The sequence below is a fragment of the Artemia sp. Qi Xiang Cuo genome, chromosome 2 (assembly GCF_049724085.1).
Source record: "Artemia sp. Qi Xiang Cuo chromosome 2, ASM4972408v1, whole genome shotgun sequence".
NCBI classification, from domain to species: domain Eukaryota; kingdom Metazoa; phylum Arthropoda; class Branchiopoda; order Anostraca; family Artemiidae; genus Artemia; species Artemia sp. Qi Xiang Cuo.
The window spans coordinates 35,202,538-35,221,436 of record NC_142795.1 but is presented as its reverse complement, the minus strand read 5'-3'; the positions used below and the strand labels follow the sequence as shown (position 1 = coordinate 35,221,436).

The window sequence follows — 18,899 nt, the reverse complement described above, 5'->3', positions numbered from 1 at the left end:
GCTCTTTACTTTTACGCGAAAAGTGTCCTCTTGCGGGAAAAAGTTTTTTATCACTCTAATAAGTTTATTGCTAAACATAAGTTTACGTTTGAACAATTATTCGTTATTATTTCATCATCTCTTTGATTTAGTAGCTCTTTACTTTTAGTTGAAAAGTGTCCTCTTGTGGGAAAGAGTTTTTCAGGTATTGAAGCTTTGGTAGATATAATGGTTCGAAAATAAACTAGTCACGTAATACATAAAATTTAAGTTTGAATAATTATTCGCTATTATTTAATCATATCTGTGGTTTAGTCTGGTCGCTCTTTACTTTTACTCGAAGTGTACTCCTGTGGGAAAAAAGTTTTTTTTCTCTCTAATAAGTTTACTGCTAAACATAAGTTTACGATTGAACAATTATTCGTTATTATTTCATCATATCTTTGATTTAGTAGCTCTTTACTTTTAGTTGAAAAGTGTCCTCTTGTGGGAAAGAGTTTTTCAGGTATTGAAGCTTTGGTAGATATAATGGTTCGAAAATAAACTATTCCCGTAATACAGAAAATTTAAGTTTGAATAATTATTCGCTATTATTTCATCATATCTTTGGTTTAGTCTGCTAGCTCTTTACTTTTAGTTGAAAAGTGTCCACTTGTGGGAAAGAGTTTTTGTCACTTTAACTAGTATGGCATTGGACATAAGTTTACGTTTGAACAATTATTTAACTTTATTTCTGCTCATCTTTGATTTAATGTAGTAGCTCTTTACTTTTCTTTGAAAAACTTATTTTGTGGAAAGTTTTTTAATTAATAAAACATTTCGTAGTAACGAAGTGTAAGTAAGGAGCGATCCAGCTCAATGGTATCCGAAACTCTAGAAAACGGAATTTTGATAGCAATAGATACATCAATGAATCAGCTTTAAATGCTGATTTCAAATATATAAGTTTCATCAAGTTTAGTCTGCGTGTTTATTTGATAGTTTTTACTCACGAGATAACATATCAAGCTAATGGGGACAAATTGTAAGAGGCATAGCGTATAATGTACTCAAGTAAAGCGGGATTTTCTACTATTTTGTGGTGTAAAACAGCACTTCAACCTAAGGAAGGTCTAAGTGTTGTAGAAATAAAATTCTTAGATAGTAATCGACTTGAAATTATCGAAAACTATGTATTGAGTTTCTGAGTTTTTGAATTTCTCAGACCACAATGGTGCATCGTGGTGCACTTGGTCTTAAATATTTATGTTTTCATCAAGTTTAGTCTGCGTGTTTATTTGTTAGTTTTTTCTCACGAGATAACATATCAAGCTAATGGGGACAAATTGTAAGAGGCATAACGTATAATGTACTCAAGTAAAGCGGGATTTTCTAGCATTTTGTGGTGTAAAACAGCACTTCAACCTAAGGAAGGTCTAAGTGTTGTAGAAATAAAATTCTTAGATAGTAATCGACTTGAAATTATCGAAAACTATGTATTGAGTTTCTGAGTTTTTGAATTTCTCAGACCACAATGGTGCATCGTGGTGCACTTGGTCTTAAATATTTATGTAGTCGGTACAGAATTAACTTTTAATAGAATTTTTATTTATAAGCTTTGTTTAACTAATCTGATTCATTTAAATCTTCAAAAATAATGTACTCCTATTAAAAACAACTCACTACAGCACCTAGTCGACCGAGAAGGACACAGCTGTGCATGCTTCCCCCACCATAGAGGATGAGCGGTCTATACTTACCTTTTTATGAGTGATTAATTAGAAGTATGTTTACAGAAAATTTACGTTTAAGCAATTATTCAACTTTATTTCTGCTCTCTTTGATTTAATGTCGTAGCTCTTTACTTTTCATTGAAAAACATAGTTCTTGTAAATGTTTTTTTACTGTTTTTATCAAATAAATTAAATCTAAAACATGCTTCTATCAATGACATTAAATCTCGCTCCGTATTTAAAAAATAATAAAAAAAAAAACCCACATCTGGCTAATTGATAAATTTTAGACATACAAAATTATATATAAAATGAAAAATAATAAGTAACCCTGTTTATTACGTTTATAGAACACCCCTCAGTATATTCATGAAGACTATAGCTTTCCACAGAGCTTTTGACCATAGTGTTCTCAATCTTTCTAGGATGTATGGAGCGAGTTGGAGCTCACAGAAAGTGAGGAGGAGAATCTTCTAGCTACATGTGCAGAGAGCGAGAGCATCGAGATTACACCCGAGGAGGAGGAGTTCCTTCTTAGTACTAGTAGAGCCTTCGAAGGTACCGATGATGATATAATGGAAGTTCATTATACTGAAGATGGACTTTCATATACGTCAGAAGATCTGGTACGGCGGGGGCCTTCAGGTCGTCTTTACATAGAAGACGATGAGCGGTTGGCCCCTAGTTTGTCTACAATGAGAGTACGCGACGGTTTATTTGAGGACATGCCCCCATTAATCGATATAATGGTCAATGATGAAGAAGATGAGGTTCAATTACTTGAACCGGAGGTTGAGTGTATACCACCTCCTCTGGTGAATATAGTGTTAGTAGAAAATAATGCTGATGATGATGATGTTCAAGTAATTGAGTCTGACATCATATATTTAAAGAGTATTATAAATATTGATTTAACGAATAAATAAAGGATTAGAATAATGATTTTATTTAAATAGCATGGACAAAAAATTAAATATTGATTTCTTAAGAAAAAAATTACACAGCTAACTTCTACGACATTTTTTTTTATCTTTGATAGAAAACTTGGCTGTGGACTGAAAACACTCTAAGGGATGATCTAATCAATCTGAACTATTCATGTACAGAAGTCTCTGCAGGTATTCTTACTCTATGCATATCGAGTATGAGAAAATTAAAAAATCAGAAACAAATTTATTGTATGATTATGGTATAAAACTTATCAAGCATATCAAAATGGGATTTATCGTAAAATGGTATATGAGAACACTTCCACCATGGTTTCCGTTGTTTAAAATCCTTTTCGTAGAATGGCCTCTTATGTTGTCTCTTGAAGGGCCGCTTTTTCTCTTCTCTTGGAGCATAATCATCATAATAATCCGAGTTATATCTTGCACTATACACATTTTTCTTTGGGTTTTCACTTCTGTCTTTTACGTTATAGAAAAAGCCCTCTTTTACCAGTCTCTTCTTTTGATCTTCCTTTTCTATCATATCAATCCTTCTTTTATCTGAGCTTACTTGCAATCGGTCTAAATTTCTCTCCATGTCACATATAATTTTTTCTTCTCGTTTCCTCCAGATTCTTCTCATCTGTCTCTGCCTCTATGCTGTCTAAACATTCAGTAGGTTAGGTTAGGTTAGGTTAGGTTAGGTTAAGGCCCGGGTGACCTTTGGGGGCACCGGTGGCCCTTTGGGAGCTTGGGGGACCTTTGTGTACTGGGGGCTTCCTTCGGGGTTGGGATAGGAGGGTTGGAACCCTTTGGGTTGGGTTAGAGGACCTCACAACACTGTTCAAATGAAACTTGTGTATTATAGCGACCACGCTCAAAACCTCTTCAAAAATCTTCTTTTAAAATGTCTCTATCTGTTTCGCCGAAATAATTCCATAACCTGTCTAAAACGGTTTCGCCCAAATAATCCCTAAACGTAAATTCAGCGTATTCCTTTGTTATTGGCATCTCTGCACTAACGCATTTCAAATTAATAAGAAACCTGATTCCCGCGCTAAAATAATTCATCGCTAAGATGTTTCTTGGAGAATTGTTTCCATGGCCTTTGGCTATTAATATCTTTTGGAGTTCGACCAGTAGAACTGTTCCCGAGGCAAAGACATTAATGACTTGGATCTATTCCTGGAGAAATGTTTCTATGCGAAAATTTTTAAAGTCTGACAGATGATGTCATTGATTGATTGATCTGTCAAGAAAGGGGAAATTAATTTGTTGTTTCTAAGGGGAATTATTGATTCACGATAGGTGAATTGAGGTCGACAGCACAGGTGATACTCGTGACAGGACCACGTGGTTTATGGTTTTCCAAGTGACAAAGTTCCTGTTTTTTCATTCTCACTGACAAAAACCATAAAACATACATAAATGTGACAAAATTCCTGTTTTTCAAATTCTCACTGACAAAAACCATCCATAAATGCTACTACCCTGATTCGTTAGGATACACGTGATCCTGTTGCCCGTTATCGGATCAATAAAATTCCCAATCGATTACGCAATCAAGTTCTCGGAAATCCACTTCCCCTTCGATTACGCAATCAATTTCTCAGAAATTCACTTCCCCCTCGAGTCCTACATCAATAACATTGTTCCCGTTAGAATTCAATGCGCATGTGCAACCTTCGTCCCGGAGCTATTACACATAGAAACATCAAAGGCCAATGAGCCTTTGAGGGATTAATAACATGTAATATTATATGTGTATTTAATGAAGAATAAAACTTATCTTATCTTATCTAAATAAATCGACCTTGGAAAAAGAGGTCATTGACACACTTTGATTACGCAATCAAGTTCTCGGAAATCCATCTCCCCTATGGACTCTATGCCCATATTAGGACCATAAACCACGTGGTAATGTTTGTGCTGGTACCCCCTCCTCTACTAGTACAGACGTTTTCAGGGGATATTTTTCCTGTTAGGGGGGTTGGGGGTTGGGCAGGGACGTACGCAGGGGGAGGCCTCCGGGCCCGGGCCCCCCCCCCCCGAAATCTCACGATTTTTTTTCATTTTCCCATAATTTTCTGATTTTTCTCACAGAATAATGGGTTTGAAGGATTTTGCCCCCCCCCCGAAACAAATTGTTCCCCCCCGAAACAAATTCCTGCGTACGTGCCTGGGGTCGGGGGTTATGTAGGAGAATCTTTCCATGAAGGAAGTTTTCATGGGGTAAGGGACATTGCTATGAAGGGGACGCCGGACTTCCCAGCATTATTTAAAAAAAGATCAGAAATTAAATATAAAAAAAACAAGTTTCAAAACTGCAACAACAGCAACATCAAAACTTTAAACGAACAGAAAATATTATATATATGATTGGGTTCACCCCAAAGTCAATACCTCACTCATTAAGCCAGAGATTTTTTAGTACTTTCATAAGAGCTATTTATTCTAATTAACGGCCTTTGTGACTAAGCGGTCATTTTTACAGAATTGGAACAAAATTCGAACTTTGGCTTAAAAAGCAAGGCATTGATAGGGGGCGAACCCCATAATAAACGTATTAAAAATATATGAATAAAGAAGTTCGTTGCGTAAGTGAATTCGTATGTTACGTATATTTATTACTAATAAAAACGTTCGTAAATAAAATGAAACAAGTTTCGAGAAAGCCATTTTACCAGATTAAAGTAAATTAATATGCAAATTATGTTTTTATTATTCATGTACGGTGAGCCTATATCAAAACCTGCATTTGTTCAAAAATGTTCAAAAATTAAATAAAAAAAACAAGTTTTTTTTTAACGGAAAGTAAGGAGCGACATTAAAACTTAAAACGAGCAGAAACTATTCCTTATATGAAAGGGCTGTCCCCTCCTCAATGCCTCGCTCTTTACGCTAGAGTTTTTCATCGTTTTAAAAAATAAAGTTGTGACACAGAGTCAAACTTTAGCGTAAAGAGTGAGGCTTTGAGGAGGGGACAGCCCCTTTCATATACGGAATAATTTCTGTTCTTTTTAAGTTTTAATGTCGCTCCTTACTTTCAGTTAAAAAAAACTTGTTTTTTTTTATTTAATCACTTAAAAAGGCCACGAGAGCTTTTATTTCCGTTCGATTGAGTACTCTCCCGATCTTCAAGAACTATTGGCTCGATACGATCGCCCCATGGGAAAAACAATAAAGAAAAATAGTAAACACGCATCCGTGATCTTTCATTTGGCAAAGAATATAAGATTCCACATTTTTGCAGATAGGCTTCTTTTTGGAAAATTTGACAAATTTTCTCAGGCTCGTAGCTTTTGATGGGTAACGTTAAGCTTAAATGAATTTTATATATTTGGAATCACCAATAAAAGACAATTTTTGTATGTAATAATTGTTATTAAAATTCTTTTTTTTAGAGTTTCGGTTAATATTGGGCCTAGTCCCTTCTTACTTAAAGCTTGCCCTTACTATAACCTGCCCTTTCCCTCTGTGCAGGATCATTGATGGTTCTTCTAGTTTTTGATATTTTGAGGCGGACTTATCTTGTCACTGTAAGAAAAAAAACGATACATTCGACTCTAAAGGGGTTCGTATCATTAAAACAATTACTTTGAGACATTAAAATAATTCTTTTGATTACACTTTAAGTCATATTCACTGAACATTTGGATTGAACTTATTAGAAAATATTAGTAGTAATGAGTAGGTATGCGACAATTGGTGTTGTAGAACTTTTTTTTTTAATATCTGTAGAACTAGTGGAATTGAAAAAGAATTTGAAAAAAACGCGCTTCTCCAAATGGTATCCGTTATCTACTGATCGATTCATTTGTCTTTATACATGTATCGATTTTAGTTTATGAAGTGTCAAGAACACGCTTGATTTGTGTTTTACATTTAATTCCTTGTAATTTGTGGGCTAGTGTTTTAATTGCCTGAAATTACGAAATGTCCGGGTTTACTTGAGCACGATGTAAAAAACACATTACACTGCCCCAGTAGTTTTTGATAAACGATGATAAAAGGATTGATTGTCTTATATCGAAGTTCGATTATTAAGCTCATCAAACTATTTCCACTATTTTGATTCCAGATGCTTTGGAAGACGATCAGCCAAGTACTTCCCAAGATTCTTCAAATTCGATTTTTCCAGGCTTCCTTAGACAGTCTATGAGATTTGTGAGAAGGATACCATCTGATCAAGAATTAAGTAGATCTTTAGAGTCGCGCAGATCAATGAGGGAAATTCAACCCATTGAGCTGCCAGTGCAGGCACGGGCCGAGGATGTACAGTATGACGAGCAAGAATCTCGGAATCTGCCAGCTCAGGTTCTTGTCACAAGTTTATTAAGTGTAGTTGTGAGTGAAAGACTGAGAGAGCCATCTGAGCAGCCAATTCAGCCTCCGCCACAGATCAGCGAAAGAAGGTAGGATCCACCATGTTTTCTTTTTCTTTTTAGAGGCAGCCATGTGTGAGTGCAGGAACTTATTTTGGGAGTGGACAAATTTGAAAAAAAAACGCAACAAACTGTAAACTATGAGAAAACTAATAGAGGGGTAATCTTAAATACAAAATTTGAGGTTTCAGTAGGAGAGAAGGCCCAATGGCTCCCTCACTGTGCATATGCCTGAGTAGAACAGCTAGAAGGTAAATGCCCTCTAGCTTCTATACCACTAGAAACATTTCATCCGTTTCGAGGAATTATATATTAAACGTTAAGGTTTACTTTTTATTGACATCTCTCGTGGCACTAGGCCGCTAAAGACTTTTTTTTTATCTAAGTTTTTTTTTAGGTTGGGTCTGTTAAGCTTCTTTTTTACAAGAAAATTCAAAGACAGTACTCAGGGACAAAGCCGTATCCAGGGGGGCTAGGGTGTTTGACTTTCCCCTCTCCGAAATGTTTGTCCGATTCGTAAAAACGTAACAAAAACGAATATAAACAAATTTTTGATACGTTTTTAAATTATTTTCCCCCCCCCCCCGAAAAAAGATTCTTTGGTAACCCCTCCTCCCCCTCGAAAGAAATCCTGGATACCGCCCTGCTCAGAGTTGATTCCCCTCGGGACACTGTCCCGAGTAGAATTGCAGCTTCTATAGCTGTTCTTAAGTGCTCATTGCTGGGTGTCTCCTCCTTTTAGTTTAGTTCAAGCTTGAAGGGCTTCTTTGCGTTTGTACTGTTGACTTGGCAAACGATCGTACTCTCGAGATGGCTCTTCAGAAGGGAGTAGTGGGTTTACTTATAAAAAAAATCCCATTGTTACCATATATTGGTACCGTCGGGGGGAAAGATTGGATTTTTGAAATTTTGAGAACTAGATGGTGCTTAAATATAAATAATATGGTATACCAGACAAATACATTAAAGTGATTAGTCCTATGTACGAGAAAAACACTGCTGCGGTTAAGGTAGGAAATGAGGTTAGCAGCTGGTTTTGTATTAAATCAGGAGTTAAGCAGGGTTGTGTTCTATCCCCTTTTATATGGATTATGATGGACTTTGTCTTAAGGAGAAGGGAAAAGACAATAGGAGACCATGGAATCAAATGCGGAGGAAAAAGTTTTCTCGACTTAGATTATGCTGATGATTTAAGTATCCTAGATGAAAGTGTGAGCAAAATGAATGAATTTTTAGAGGTTTTGCAAATTCAGGGTGCTAGAATAGGCTTGACTGACCGTATTTCAAACAATAGGCTATACGAAAAATGTGGTTCAATACCGCTCTCTAGGGTTGTAATGAAAGAAAGGTTGAGGTGGCCAGGGCACGTTGTGCGGATGAAGGATGATAGATTGCCGAAGATTATTCTTTTCGGCCAACCGTCTAGGGCTAAACGGAAAGCAGGTCGTCCTCGTCTGGGGTGGGAGGAAATCATAAAGAAAGATTTAAAGGAAATGGGAACTTCGTGGACGGGTGTAAAAAGGGAGGCTTTGAATAGATTGGGGTGGAGGAGGAGCGTGTGTAGCTGTGTTGGCCTCATGCGGCTTGGTGCTGCGGTGAGTTCTTAGTAGTAGTATTATTGGAAAGTTCGCCCGGGTAAGTATGAGGTATCGTGAGGATTTTCTTAAATAATCAGTTTTAGGGTCTTTTCAGTTTATGTTTTGTTGCTGTATTTTTTTCTTGTTTTGTGTATGTCACCATGGTCCAATCGGGCTTTCGTGTGAATAAATCTATCTATCTATAATCTCCTATTTAGAGGTCATTATGGTATCCAATCACTGCTGCGGCTCCCCATTCAACATAATCCTTATATTTCCCAAAAAAAAACGATTCTCAAATAGAAACCTAGCACATTTCTAAGAGAAATATGAAATCCAACCTGACGGCAAGTCGAATTTTACTGTCAAATGTGCATTTAGAGCTAAAAACAGATGAAAAATAAGGAAAACTGGCGAGCAAGAATGGGAGCTTAAAAAATAATCCTTGCAATATTATTAATGCAAATTATTTATAAAACTATTTAAATTACCTATGCAAAATTGTTATTTTAAACAGAAAAAGACATAGAACCACTACCACGTAAGCGTTTTTTGCCATTTTGCAGCACCTAACGACAATTTCGGTCCAAGGAGGGCTAAAATTCTATTAAATGAAAGTTCTGAGATAACGGATCGATTCATAAAGATAGATAAATTATGTATTTGCCTATATGACCCATGAAACATGGCTAATTTCAGAGACTGTAAGCCCCCGCATGGGATCATTCGTTCCTAAAGATGGCCACCAAAATTTACGAGCTTGAGAGGATTTACCTGATTTTCGAAAAGGGGAAGAACATCCTCAAAAAGGTGATTTATCTTGAAGTAAATTATACCGTCGAATCAACCATGTCAGAAATCCTTTTGTAGTGAGGGCTCAAACCACTATCCGCAAAAATGTGAAATTTTATACTGTTCCGAGGAAGGGTGTTTATTTGCTTATGTGTGTGTGCGTTTTTTCAGTGGTAATTTTATCGAAGTAGAATTTTGGGAGAAGGCTCATTAGAAAGGAAACTAAAATTTCTATTGCTTTTGTTTGGCTGAAAAAAGAATGTGCTACATAAAATTGGTGGTTTCTCCCATTTTGTGGCGTCACCTAACGACAATTTTGGCACAAACTTTGCCAAATTGCCACCAAGTGAAAGTTCTTAGGTAGCTAGTCGATTTAAAATTACTGAAAAACTCTATATTAAGATTCCCAGTTTCAGAGGTATTAATGACGTATCGTGGCACATTCGTTCCCGAAAATGCACGCAGTTCATACAAAATAAGTGGTTAGTATAGATACTTTGTATTAAGGCTTCATTTATCTAAGTTAATTTATTCTGAACTTTGATGGTATAGTGGCGTATAATTGCACATAAGCTATTATGGAAAAGGGTCGCAGACCCTTTGGTGGCCAATAGACGTTTGTCTAGCAGGGAGGAGTGTCCAAAAAGTGTATTTTTATGCCCCAATTTCTTAACTGTCTGAGAGCCTTCACATAAGTACAGAAAAAGCTGTGTGTGTGTGTGTGTGTGTGTGTGTGTGTGTGTGTGTGTGTGTGTGTGTGTGTGTGTGTGTGTGTGTGTGTGTGTGTGTGTGTCTGGGGAAGGGATTTTGAAATGAATATCTAATCCCCTTGGTTCTCGGGAATATTTTGAACTATGTCTGTAATATGGGTACTAAGGAATGAAAGCGCCCCTGTTATTACAGGCAATCTCTTTCTTCCCACAGGCCCTGGGGAAAGGGCTTAAATTTATACGATTTGCTCGTTGTTTATAAATAAATAATATATGTATACATATATTATTTGTTATTGAGAAATATACGGAGCTTTTCTGGGTTGGGGATTTGCTCTGGGGAGAAAATTTTCCCGGGGAATGTTCCGGGGAAAATGTTACATAGGGTGAAGAGGATTTCCTGGCATGAATTGGAAAATGGTCAGAAATTAAATAAAAAAAAATAGTTTTTTCAACTGAAAGTAAAGAGCAACATTAGAATCTAAAACGAACAGTATTCCGGGAATGAGAGAGGCTGTCTCCTCCTAAGCCTTCGCTCTTTGCGCTAAAGTTGAACTTTTTGTCACAATTTTGTAAGAAAGACTGTTCAAACACAAGGGCTGTTGAATTTGAATAGCAAGTATTTTTAAAGAGCTTTAAGACTTTTTAAAGGAGAGCGAGTACTAAGGAGGCGGCTGCTGTGCATGTGTACGTGTCTTGTGTACATGTCTTGTTTACGGAATAATTTCTAATCGTTTTATGTTTAAATGTTGCTTATTACTTTCAATTAAAAAAGTTGTTTTATTTTTGATTTAATCATGAAATTGAGTTTAGTGATGTATAATTTTGATTCAGCTATTATGAAGAAGGGGCGGGGAGGGGGCAAATGCCTGAAAGACTGCATTTCAATACCCAAATTGTCTAGCTCTCCATGATCCTCAGATAAATATAGAAATAGGTAGGGGTAGGGGGGGGGTTAGGACGTTAATCTTTCATCTTCTTTCATTTAGATTAAGCATGAATACGACTGAGGTTCTTTCGCATTATATGGGCCTTTCTAAAGAAGTCCAACAAGAGATGCTACAGTCAAACGGCAGAGACGCTTTGAAAAACCCGTTTTTACAAGCTGATTCAAGACACCGCTGAGAGGAATACTTTGTCTAGCGTGGTTTTAAGACTTTTAAAGTGTTGTTTTTTTGGAGGTTAGATGGGGAAAAAGTACCTAGGTTAGGTTACGTATTTAATATATGCAATGCTTCCCCCCCCCCCACCCCCTCTAATGTGCAAATATATAGCCCAAATTTGTTTCTAAACTATTATATAGCCATCCTATGTTATTTTATTTCATTAGCATTAACCAAACTTGACTTTTTAGAAAAGCCCATATAATGCAAAAGTACCAAGAGTGTTTCAGGGGGATTACTTCCTTCTTATTTAAAAAAAAAATGTCCGGCATTTATTTTTAAAGTTCATATAACTAAACTGATTAGCTTCATATTTCATAGGATTATACACAGTGGTGGGCAAGTGTCGTTAACCATTATCATAAGGAGGGACAGGGAGGGGGGGTGAAACATGCCTCAAAGTGTGCATATTAGCGCTTAAGTGTCCTAAATCTCATTGCAGTTTCAGAAGACATAATATGAATTTTGGGGAAGGAAGATGATGGTTTAAATTAATGTCTAATCTCACTTGAATGCTGGGAATGTTTTGGTCGATGTAACTTCAGAATATCCACTAATTCTACAAATCTTCGAATTCCTTCCTTCCCCCTAAGGCAGGTTAACAAGATTCTTTCCGATAAAACTGAAATGTAATTACCAAAAATAAAATTTCTGGGATTTTTCCTCCCTATCACTCCAGGAAGAATCCTGCTAGAGCCTAGTGTTTAAATTTCAAAGCCCAACAACCCCATGTTTATAAACCCTATGTTTATAAACCCCATGTTTGATTAAATTCATTTGCAACATTGCATATTGCCGCCTGAACTTGTTCGAAGGCTACTTTTTCAGATAAATTGAAATTATGCAATCACAATGAGGTTTCACTAATACCAAGGTTTAGCTCCTGCTAATTTAAGCCAATCAGATTTCTCATAGGACCTTCTGATTGGCTGAAAAATTCTATAAAAAAAAGACTTTATTTAGCACAGGCTAATTCTCCGTACTACTAAATCTGTTTGTGAATGAGCCTGAACGATTAAGATATATACATGAATTATCAAACAGTTCATGGTAACGAACTGTAAGTAAGGAGCGACGCGGCTCAATAGTAACTGAAACTATAAAAAACTCAATTTTGATACCAATAGATGTACCAATAGATTTTGATACTAAAGAGTGGGCTTATTATGCATATTAAATAAAACAAACAAGTTTTTTCAACTCAAAGTAAGGAGCAACATTAAAACTTAAAACGAACAGAAAATGTTACGTATATGAAGGGGGCTGCCCCCTCCACAAAACCTCGTACTTTACGCTGAAGTTTTTTAGTACTTTTAAAAAAGCTTATTGTTCTAGTTAAACGACCCTTGTGTTTCAGGAGTCATCTTTAAAGAATTGGGACAGAATTCAAAACTTAGCGTAAAAATCGCAGTGTTGAGGAGGGGGCATCCCCCTTTATATACGTAATAATTTCTGTTCGTTTTAAGTTTTAACGTTGCTCCTTACTTTCAGTTAAAAAAACTTGTTTTTTTAATTTAATTTGCCAGAAGAAAGATCACGGATGCGTGTTTATTTGTTTATTTGTTTGTTTATTTTTTTCCCAAGGGGTGATCGTATCAATCCGAGGGTCCTAGAATATTGGGAAAGGGCTCATTCGAAAAGAAATTAAAAGTTCTAATGTCCTTTTTAAGTGACCAATAAGATTGGAGGGCAACTAGGCCCCCTCCCACGCTTTTTTACACAAAATCGTCCAATCAAAATTTGAAGATAGCCATTTTGTTCAGCATAGCTGAAAGGTTTAATAACTATAACTTTGGAGTTGACCCCCCACCGTCCTTTGGGAAAGGTCTAAGCTATTAAATTTGCCCATTGTCTACGTATAAAATTTGTTATTCGGAAGTATGCATACATTTACGTGCGGGAGGGGAGCGAATTTTTTACTGGATGGATTTTTCACCTGGAAAATTTCCCATGGGGAGGGAAGTTTCCAGGGGGTGAACTTTACAGGAGAAATTTTACACTAGGGGAATTTGTCAGAATTCCTATACAAAATTCTTTTTATATGTCTTCTCCTTGCTGACTCAATGTTACGCGGAGAGATGTTAAAAATAATTGTCCGGGGTAAATTTTCCCCGGGATTGAATTGTCTAGAGGATATTTCCGTGGGGAGGGTTTTCCGTCGAGGTGAAGCCAGATTTCCCGGCATTATTTAAAAAACGATCAGAAATTAAATAGAAAAAAGACAAGTTTTTTCAAAGGTAAAGAGCAACATTAAAAATTAAACGGACCGAAATCATTACGTATATGAGGGGGGTTGTCCCCTCCTCGACACCTCGCTCCGTACGCTAAAGTTTGAATTTCGTCCCAGTTCTTTAAGAACGACTCCTGAAACACACGGGTCGTTTAATTAAACAAAAAGAAGCTTTTTGAAAAGTACTAAAAAACGAGTGTGAAGAGCGGGGTGTTGAGGAGGGGACAACCTCCCTCATATATGTAATGATTTCTGTTGGTTTTTAGTTTTAATGTTGCTCCTTACTTTCAGTTGAAAAAACTTGTTTTTTTTTATTTAATATATTTAGGAAACAATTTTTTAAGCTTATGATACAAAATCAATTAGTAAATCTGGATAGCATAATCGAAGGTGCTATTATAAGTTTATACAGAATTTGAAAGTTTGAAAAGATAACCAAAAGCTGAAAAATTACAATATCTAAGGTAGTTATGTAAAGTGCTTTGAGCACCATGTACAATGCTTAAACCCCCTAACTACCCGCCTTAAAAACTCCCGCGAGGGAAGATTTACAATTATCAATTGGCCCTAAAGTTGCAACTATACTTACAACAAATTTATCGGAAGGAATCGAGCTGCAAAAAATAACCTTGAAAATTTAGAAGCGGGTAATGTCTTTTAAGTAAAATTTTATGTTTGAAACAGGCTATTTTTTTATGATTTTCCAATAAAAAATCCTTATTTCCATTTATAATTTCCTTATTGCTAGTGAAAGGGAATAGCAAGAAAGTTATTGCAAAAATTGGTGCTTAAAAACAATGTAAGCATGTTTGGCACGTTATGTAATTAAATCGGGAAACGAGTAGCCTACTTTACATTTTCTTAATACTTTTTTTTTTTTTTAGAATTTTTTGTTCCCAAATATTACCATTTGAACAAAAACGTGATATTTGTATGTTAAAGCAGAAGAACACGCGCAATTTAATCTAAGGAATATGGTTATATTGTACACTTCTTTTCAAACTTCCTTGTGACGACCTAGGATTTGTGATTTATATGAAACCCTTCCCTTGTGAAATGACAGTCCTTTTCCCTTTAGCCATAGGCGTGGTATGTCGCTACACTAATAGGGAATGGGTGAGCTGACGTCCACACGTTTTCTGGATTGGAATTTTGCGGTATAGTCAGTGGCATCGTCATTTGGGGGGGGGGTAGTTGCTCCCTCAATAATTTAGGGAAAAACTTAAATAGCCCATGCTCCTTGACTCTCTGGACGTAGACCCCTCTTGCCCCCCACCCCTAATAAAATGCTGGAGCAACGCCCCTGGGCATAGTCAATTTTGCCAGAATGTTATTTTTCTTTAAGATATATTTCTTTACATAGCACATTCGACATGACATTTATTTTTTCTAAGTAAAAGCAAAACTAACGAAATTTTGGATTTTATGGGTTTAGCAGAAAATTTGCCTGTACTATTTCCCAAGTTCCGAATTACGGTACCCTTAAAATATGTTCTGGTCATGTTTTTGAAATCTGTGTTTTGATCAGGGAAAATGTCACAAATTAGTCTAACTTTGTGAAATTAGTTTCACTATTCAACATTTATTTCACATTTAGTTCTAAATTTTCAGACTCCTGCATAAAATCTTACTTAATATAACTTATAAGCGTTCATAGCACCCAGCCCATCTTTAATCTAAAATCAATCTCGTGGTATTATGGAGCGGATATCTGAAGTGAGCGTTTTCGCAGAGCACTTTCAAACAGTTCGTAGTAACAAACTGTAAATAAGGAGCGACCCGGCTCAATGGTAACTGAAAATCTAGAAAACGGGGTTTTGATAACAATAGATACATCAAAAAAATTATATTTTAATACTGATTTCAAATATATAAGTTTCATCAAGTTTAGTCTTGCCCATCAAAAGTTATGTGCCTGACAAAATTTGGCTGATTTTAGAAAAAAGGGGGGAAAACCCCCTAAAAGTTACAGAACCTTAATGAAAATCTTACCATCATATTCAGCGTATCAGAGAACCCTGTTGTAGACGTTTCAAGCTCCTATCTATAAAAATGTAGAATTTTGCACTTTTTGCCAGAAGATAGATCACGGATGTGTGTTCATTTGTTTTTTTGTTTTGTTTTGTTTTTTTCCCAGGGGTGATCGTATCGACCCAGTGGTCTTAGAATATTGTGGGAGGGCTCATTGGAACGGACATTAAAATTTCTAGTGCCCTTTTCAAGTGACCAAAAAAATGGAGGGCAACTTGGCCCCCCTCCCACGCTCATTTTTTCCCAAAGTCACCTGATCAAAATTTTGAGATACCCATTTTGTTCAGCATGATCGAAAATATTATAAATATGTCTTTTAGGATGACTTAATCCCCCGAAGTCCCGGGGGGGGAGGGCTGAAAATTATGAACTTTACCCAATGTTAACATATAGTATTCGTTATTGGGAAGTATACAGACGTTTTCAGGGGGGATTTTTTTCTGGTAGTGGGGGGTCGGGGCCTATGTGAGAGGATCTTTTCATGAAGGAAGTTTTCATGGGGAAGGGACTTTGCTATGAAGGGGGTGCTGGATTTCCCAACATATTTAAAAAAAAAGATCAGAAATTAAATTTTAAAAAACAAGTTTTGCAACTGAAAGTAAGGAGCAACATCAAAAATTAAAACGAACAGAAAATATTACGTATATGATTGGGTTCACACCCTAGTCAATACCTCGCTCTTTAAGCCAAAGATTTTTTAGTACTTTCATAAGAGCTATTTATTTTAATTAACGGCCTTTGTGATTAAGGGGTCATTTTTTAAGAATTGGAACAAAATTCGAACTTTAGCTTAAAGAGCAAGGTATTGACTAGGGGGCAAACCTCCTAATATAAGTATTAAAAATATATGAATATAGAAGTTCGTTACGTAAGCTAATTCGTTAGTTACGTATATTTATTACTAATAAAAACGTTAGTAGCGTAAATAAAATTAAACAACTTTCCAGAAAGCCATTTAACCAAATAAAAGTAAAATTAATATGCAAATTTTGTTTTAATTATTCATGTACGGTGAGACAAAATCAAAACCTGTATTAATTCAAAAACGTTGAAAAATTAAATAAAATACAAGTTTTTTTTTAACTGAAAGTAAGGAGCGACGTTAAAACTAAAAACGAACAGAAATTATTCCGTATATGAAAGGGGCTGTCCCCTCCTCAACGCCTCGTTCGTTGCGCTAAAGTTTGACTTTCTCAAAACTCTATTTTTTTAAACAATAAAAAACTTTAGCGTAAAGAGCGAGGTGTTGAGGAGTGGTCAGCCCCTTGCATATAGGCTACGGAATAATTTCTGTTCGTTTTAAGCTTTAACGTCGTTCTTTACTTTCAGTTAAAAAAACTTGGTTTTTTTTTTATTAAATTACACTTAGAATCAGCAGTTCTTATTTTTGGATGCTCACAAGAGATTATAAGTTTTTTAGCGTGTCCTTGAAACCAGAGGGTAAACGAGTATTTTTCATGATAGAAATTGCACACAGTCAGTAGGCTTCATAAAAAAGGTAACGAATTGTATGCGCTGTTCTGTAAGCATACCCTGCATTGTCTCAGGCTGGGTTTGATTTAAAGGTTCGGCACACGTAGCTGATTTCGGGAACCGATTTCAGCATCGGTGGACAAACGATAGCGGTAAGAAAAATTTGTTGAAAGAAAAATTTATTGCGCGAGATTTTCAAAACAAAAAATCATGGACACAAATGGTCAACTGGAGTTGATCTTAGTCAACTGGCATGATTGATCTCAGCTTAGTTCTCAGTTTAGTTCTCAACTCAGTAGCCGGGTCTTTCACCACAGACATCTCTGGCTGACTCTTTAATTGTATCCCTATTTTTTTCGTGATGATCATAATGAAATTCGGCGCTGATTTTGTAAATCGGCGCCGAAAACTAGAAAATTTTTCAAGGTCAAATCGACGCCGATCAAACAGTTCTTGGTAACGAACTGTAAGTAAGGAGCGACCCGGCTCAATGGCAACCGAAACTTTCGAAAACAGGATTTTGATACCAATTGATACATCAAAAGAATCAGATTTTAATGCTGATTTCAAATATATAAGTTTCATCAAGTTTAGTCCTACTTATCAAAAGTTACGCGCCTTAGAAAGTTTGGGTGATTTTTGAAAAAAGGTGGAAAGACCCCCTAAAGGCTATGGAACCTTAATGAAAATCACACCTCATATTCAGCGTATCAGAGAACCCTACTGTACAGGTTTGAAGCTCATATCTACAAAAATGTGGAATTTTGCATTTTTTACCAGAAGAAAGATCATGGATGTGTGCTTATTATTTTTTTTTCCAGGGGTGATCGTATCGACCCAGTGGTCCTAGAATATCGTGAGAGGGCTCACTGGAACGGAAATTAAAAGTTCTAGTGCCATTTTTAAGTGAAAAAAAATGGAGGGCAACTAGGCCTCCTCCAACGCTCATTTTTTTCCAGTAACCCGAAAAAAATTTGAGATAGCCATTTTGTTCAGCATGGTCGAAAATATGATAACTATGTCTGTTAGGATGAATTAATCCCCCGAAGACCCCGGGGGGAGGGCTGACAGTTGTGAACTTTACCCAATGTTAACATATAGTATTGGGTTATTGGGAAGTATACAGACGTTTTCAGGAGGAATTTTTTCTGGTAGTGGGGGGGGGGTCAGGGGTTATGTGGGAGGATCTTTCCATGAATGAAGCGTTCATGGAGGAGGGGACATTGCTATGAAGGACGCGCCGAATTTCCCAGCATTATTTTAAAAAAGATCAGAAATTAAATAAAAAAAACAACAAGTTTTTCAACTGAAAATAAGGACCAAGATAAAAACTTGAATAAAACAGAAAATATTACATATATGTTTGGGTTCATCCCCTAGTCAATATCTCGCTCTTTAAGCCAAAGATTTTTTAGTACTTTCATAAGAGCTATTTATTCTAATTAACGGCCTTTCTGATTAAGGGTAATTTTTAAAGAATTGTAACAAAATTTGAACTTAAGCTTAAAGAGTAAGGTTTTGACTAGGGGGCGAATCCCCTAATATACGTATTAATTATATATGAATATAGAAGTTCGTTACGTAAGTTAATTTGTAAGTTACGTATATTTATTGCTAATAAAAACGTTCGTAAATAAAATTAAACAAGTTTCGAGAAAGCCGTTTAACCGAATAAAAGTAAAATTAATGTGCCAATTTTTTTTTAATTATTCATGTACGGTGAGCCAAAATCAAAACCTGTATTAATTCAAAACGTTGAAAAATTAAATAAATACAAGATTTTTTTAACTGAAAGTAAGGAACGACGTTAAAACTTAAAACGAACAGAAATTATTCCGTATATGAAAGGAGCTGTCCCTTCCTCAACGCCTCACTGGTTACGCTAAAGTTTGACTTTCTCACAACTCTATTTTTTTAA

General features: G+C 36.0%; 1 protein-coding gene across 2 annotated transcripts in view; it reads left to right on the top strand.

Annotated features, from left to right (window-relative positions):
* Positions 1 to 18,899, top strand: part of bdg (sodium-dependent transporter bedraggled) — a 194,357-nt gene that overhangs the window by 29,733 nt on the left and 145,725 nt on the right. For both annotated transcript variants that reach the window (XM_089100627.1, XM_089100621.1), the window contains exon 3: positions 6,702 to 7,035. In XM_089100627.1, coding sequence (XP_088956753.1) covers positions 6,702 to 7,035 — 334 coding nt within the window. The remainder of the gene's footprint in view (positions 1 to 6,701; positions 7,036 to 18,899) is intronic.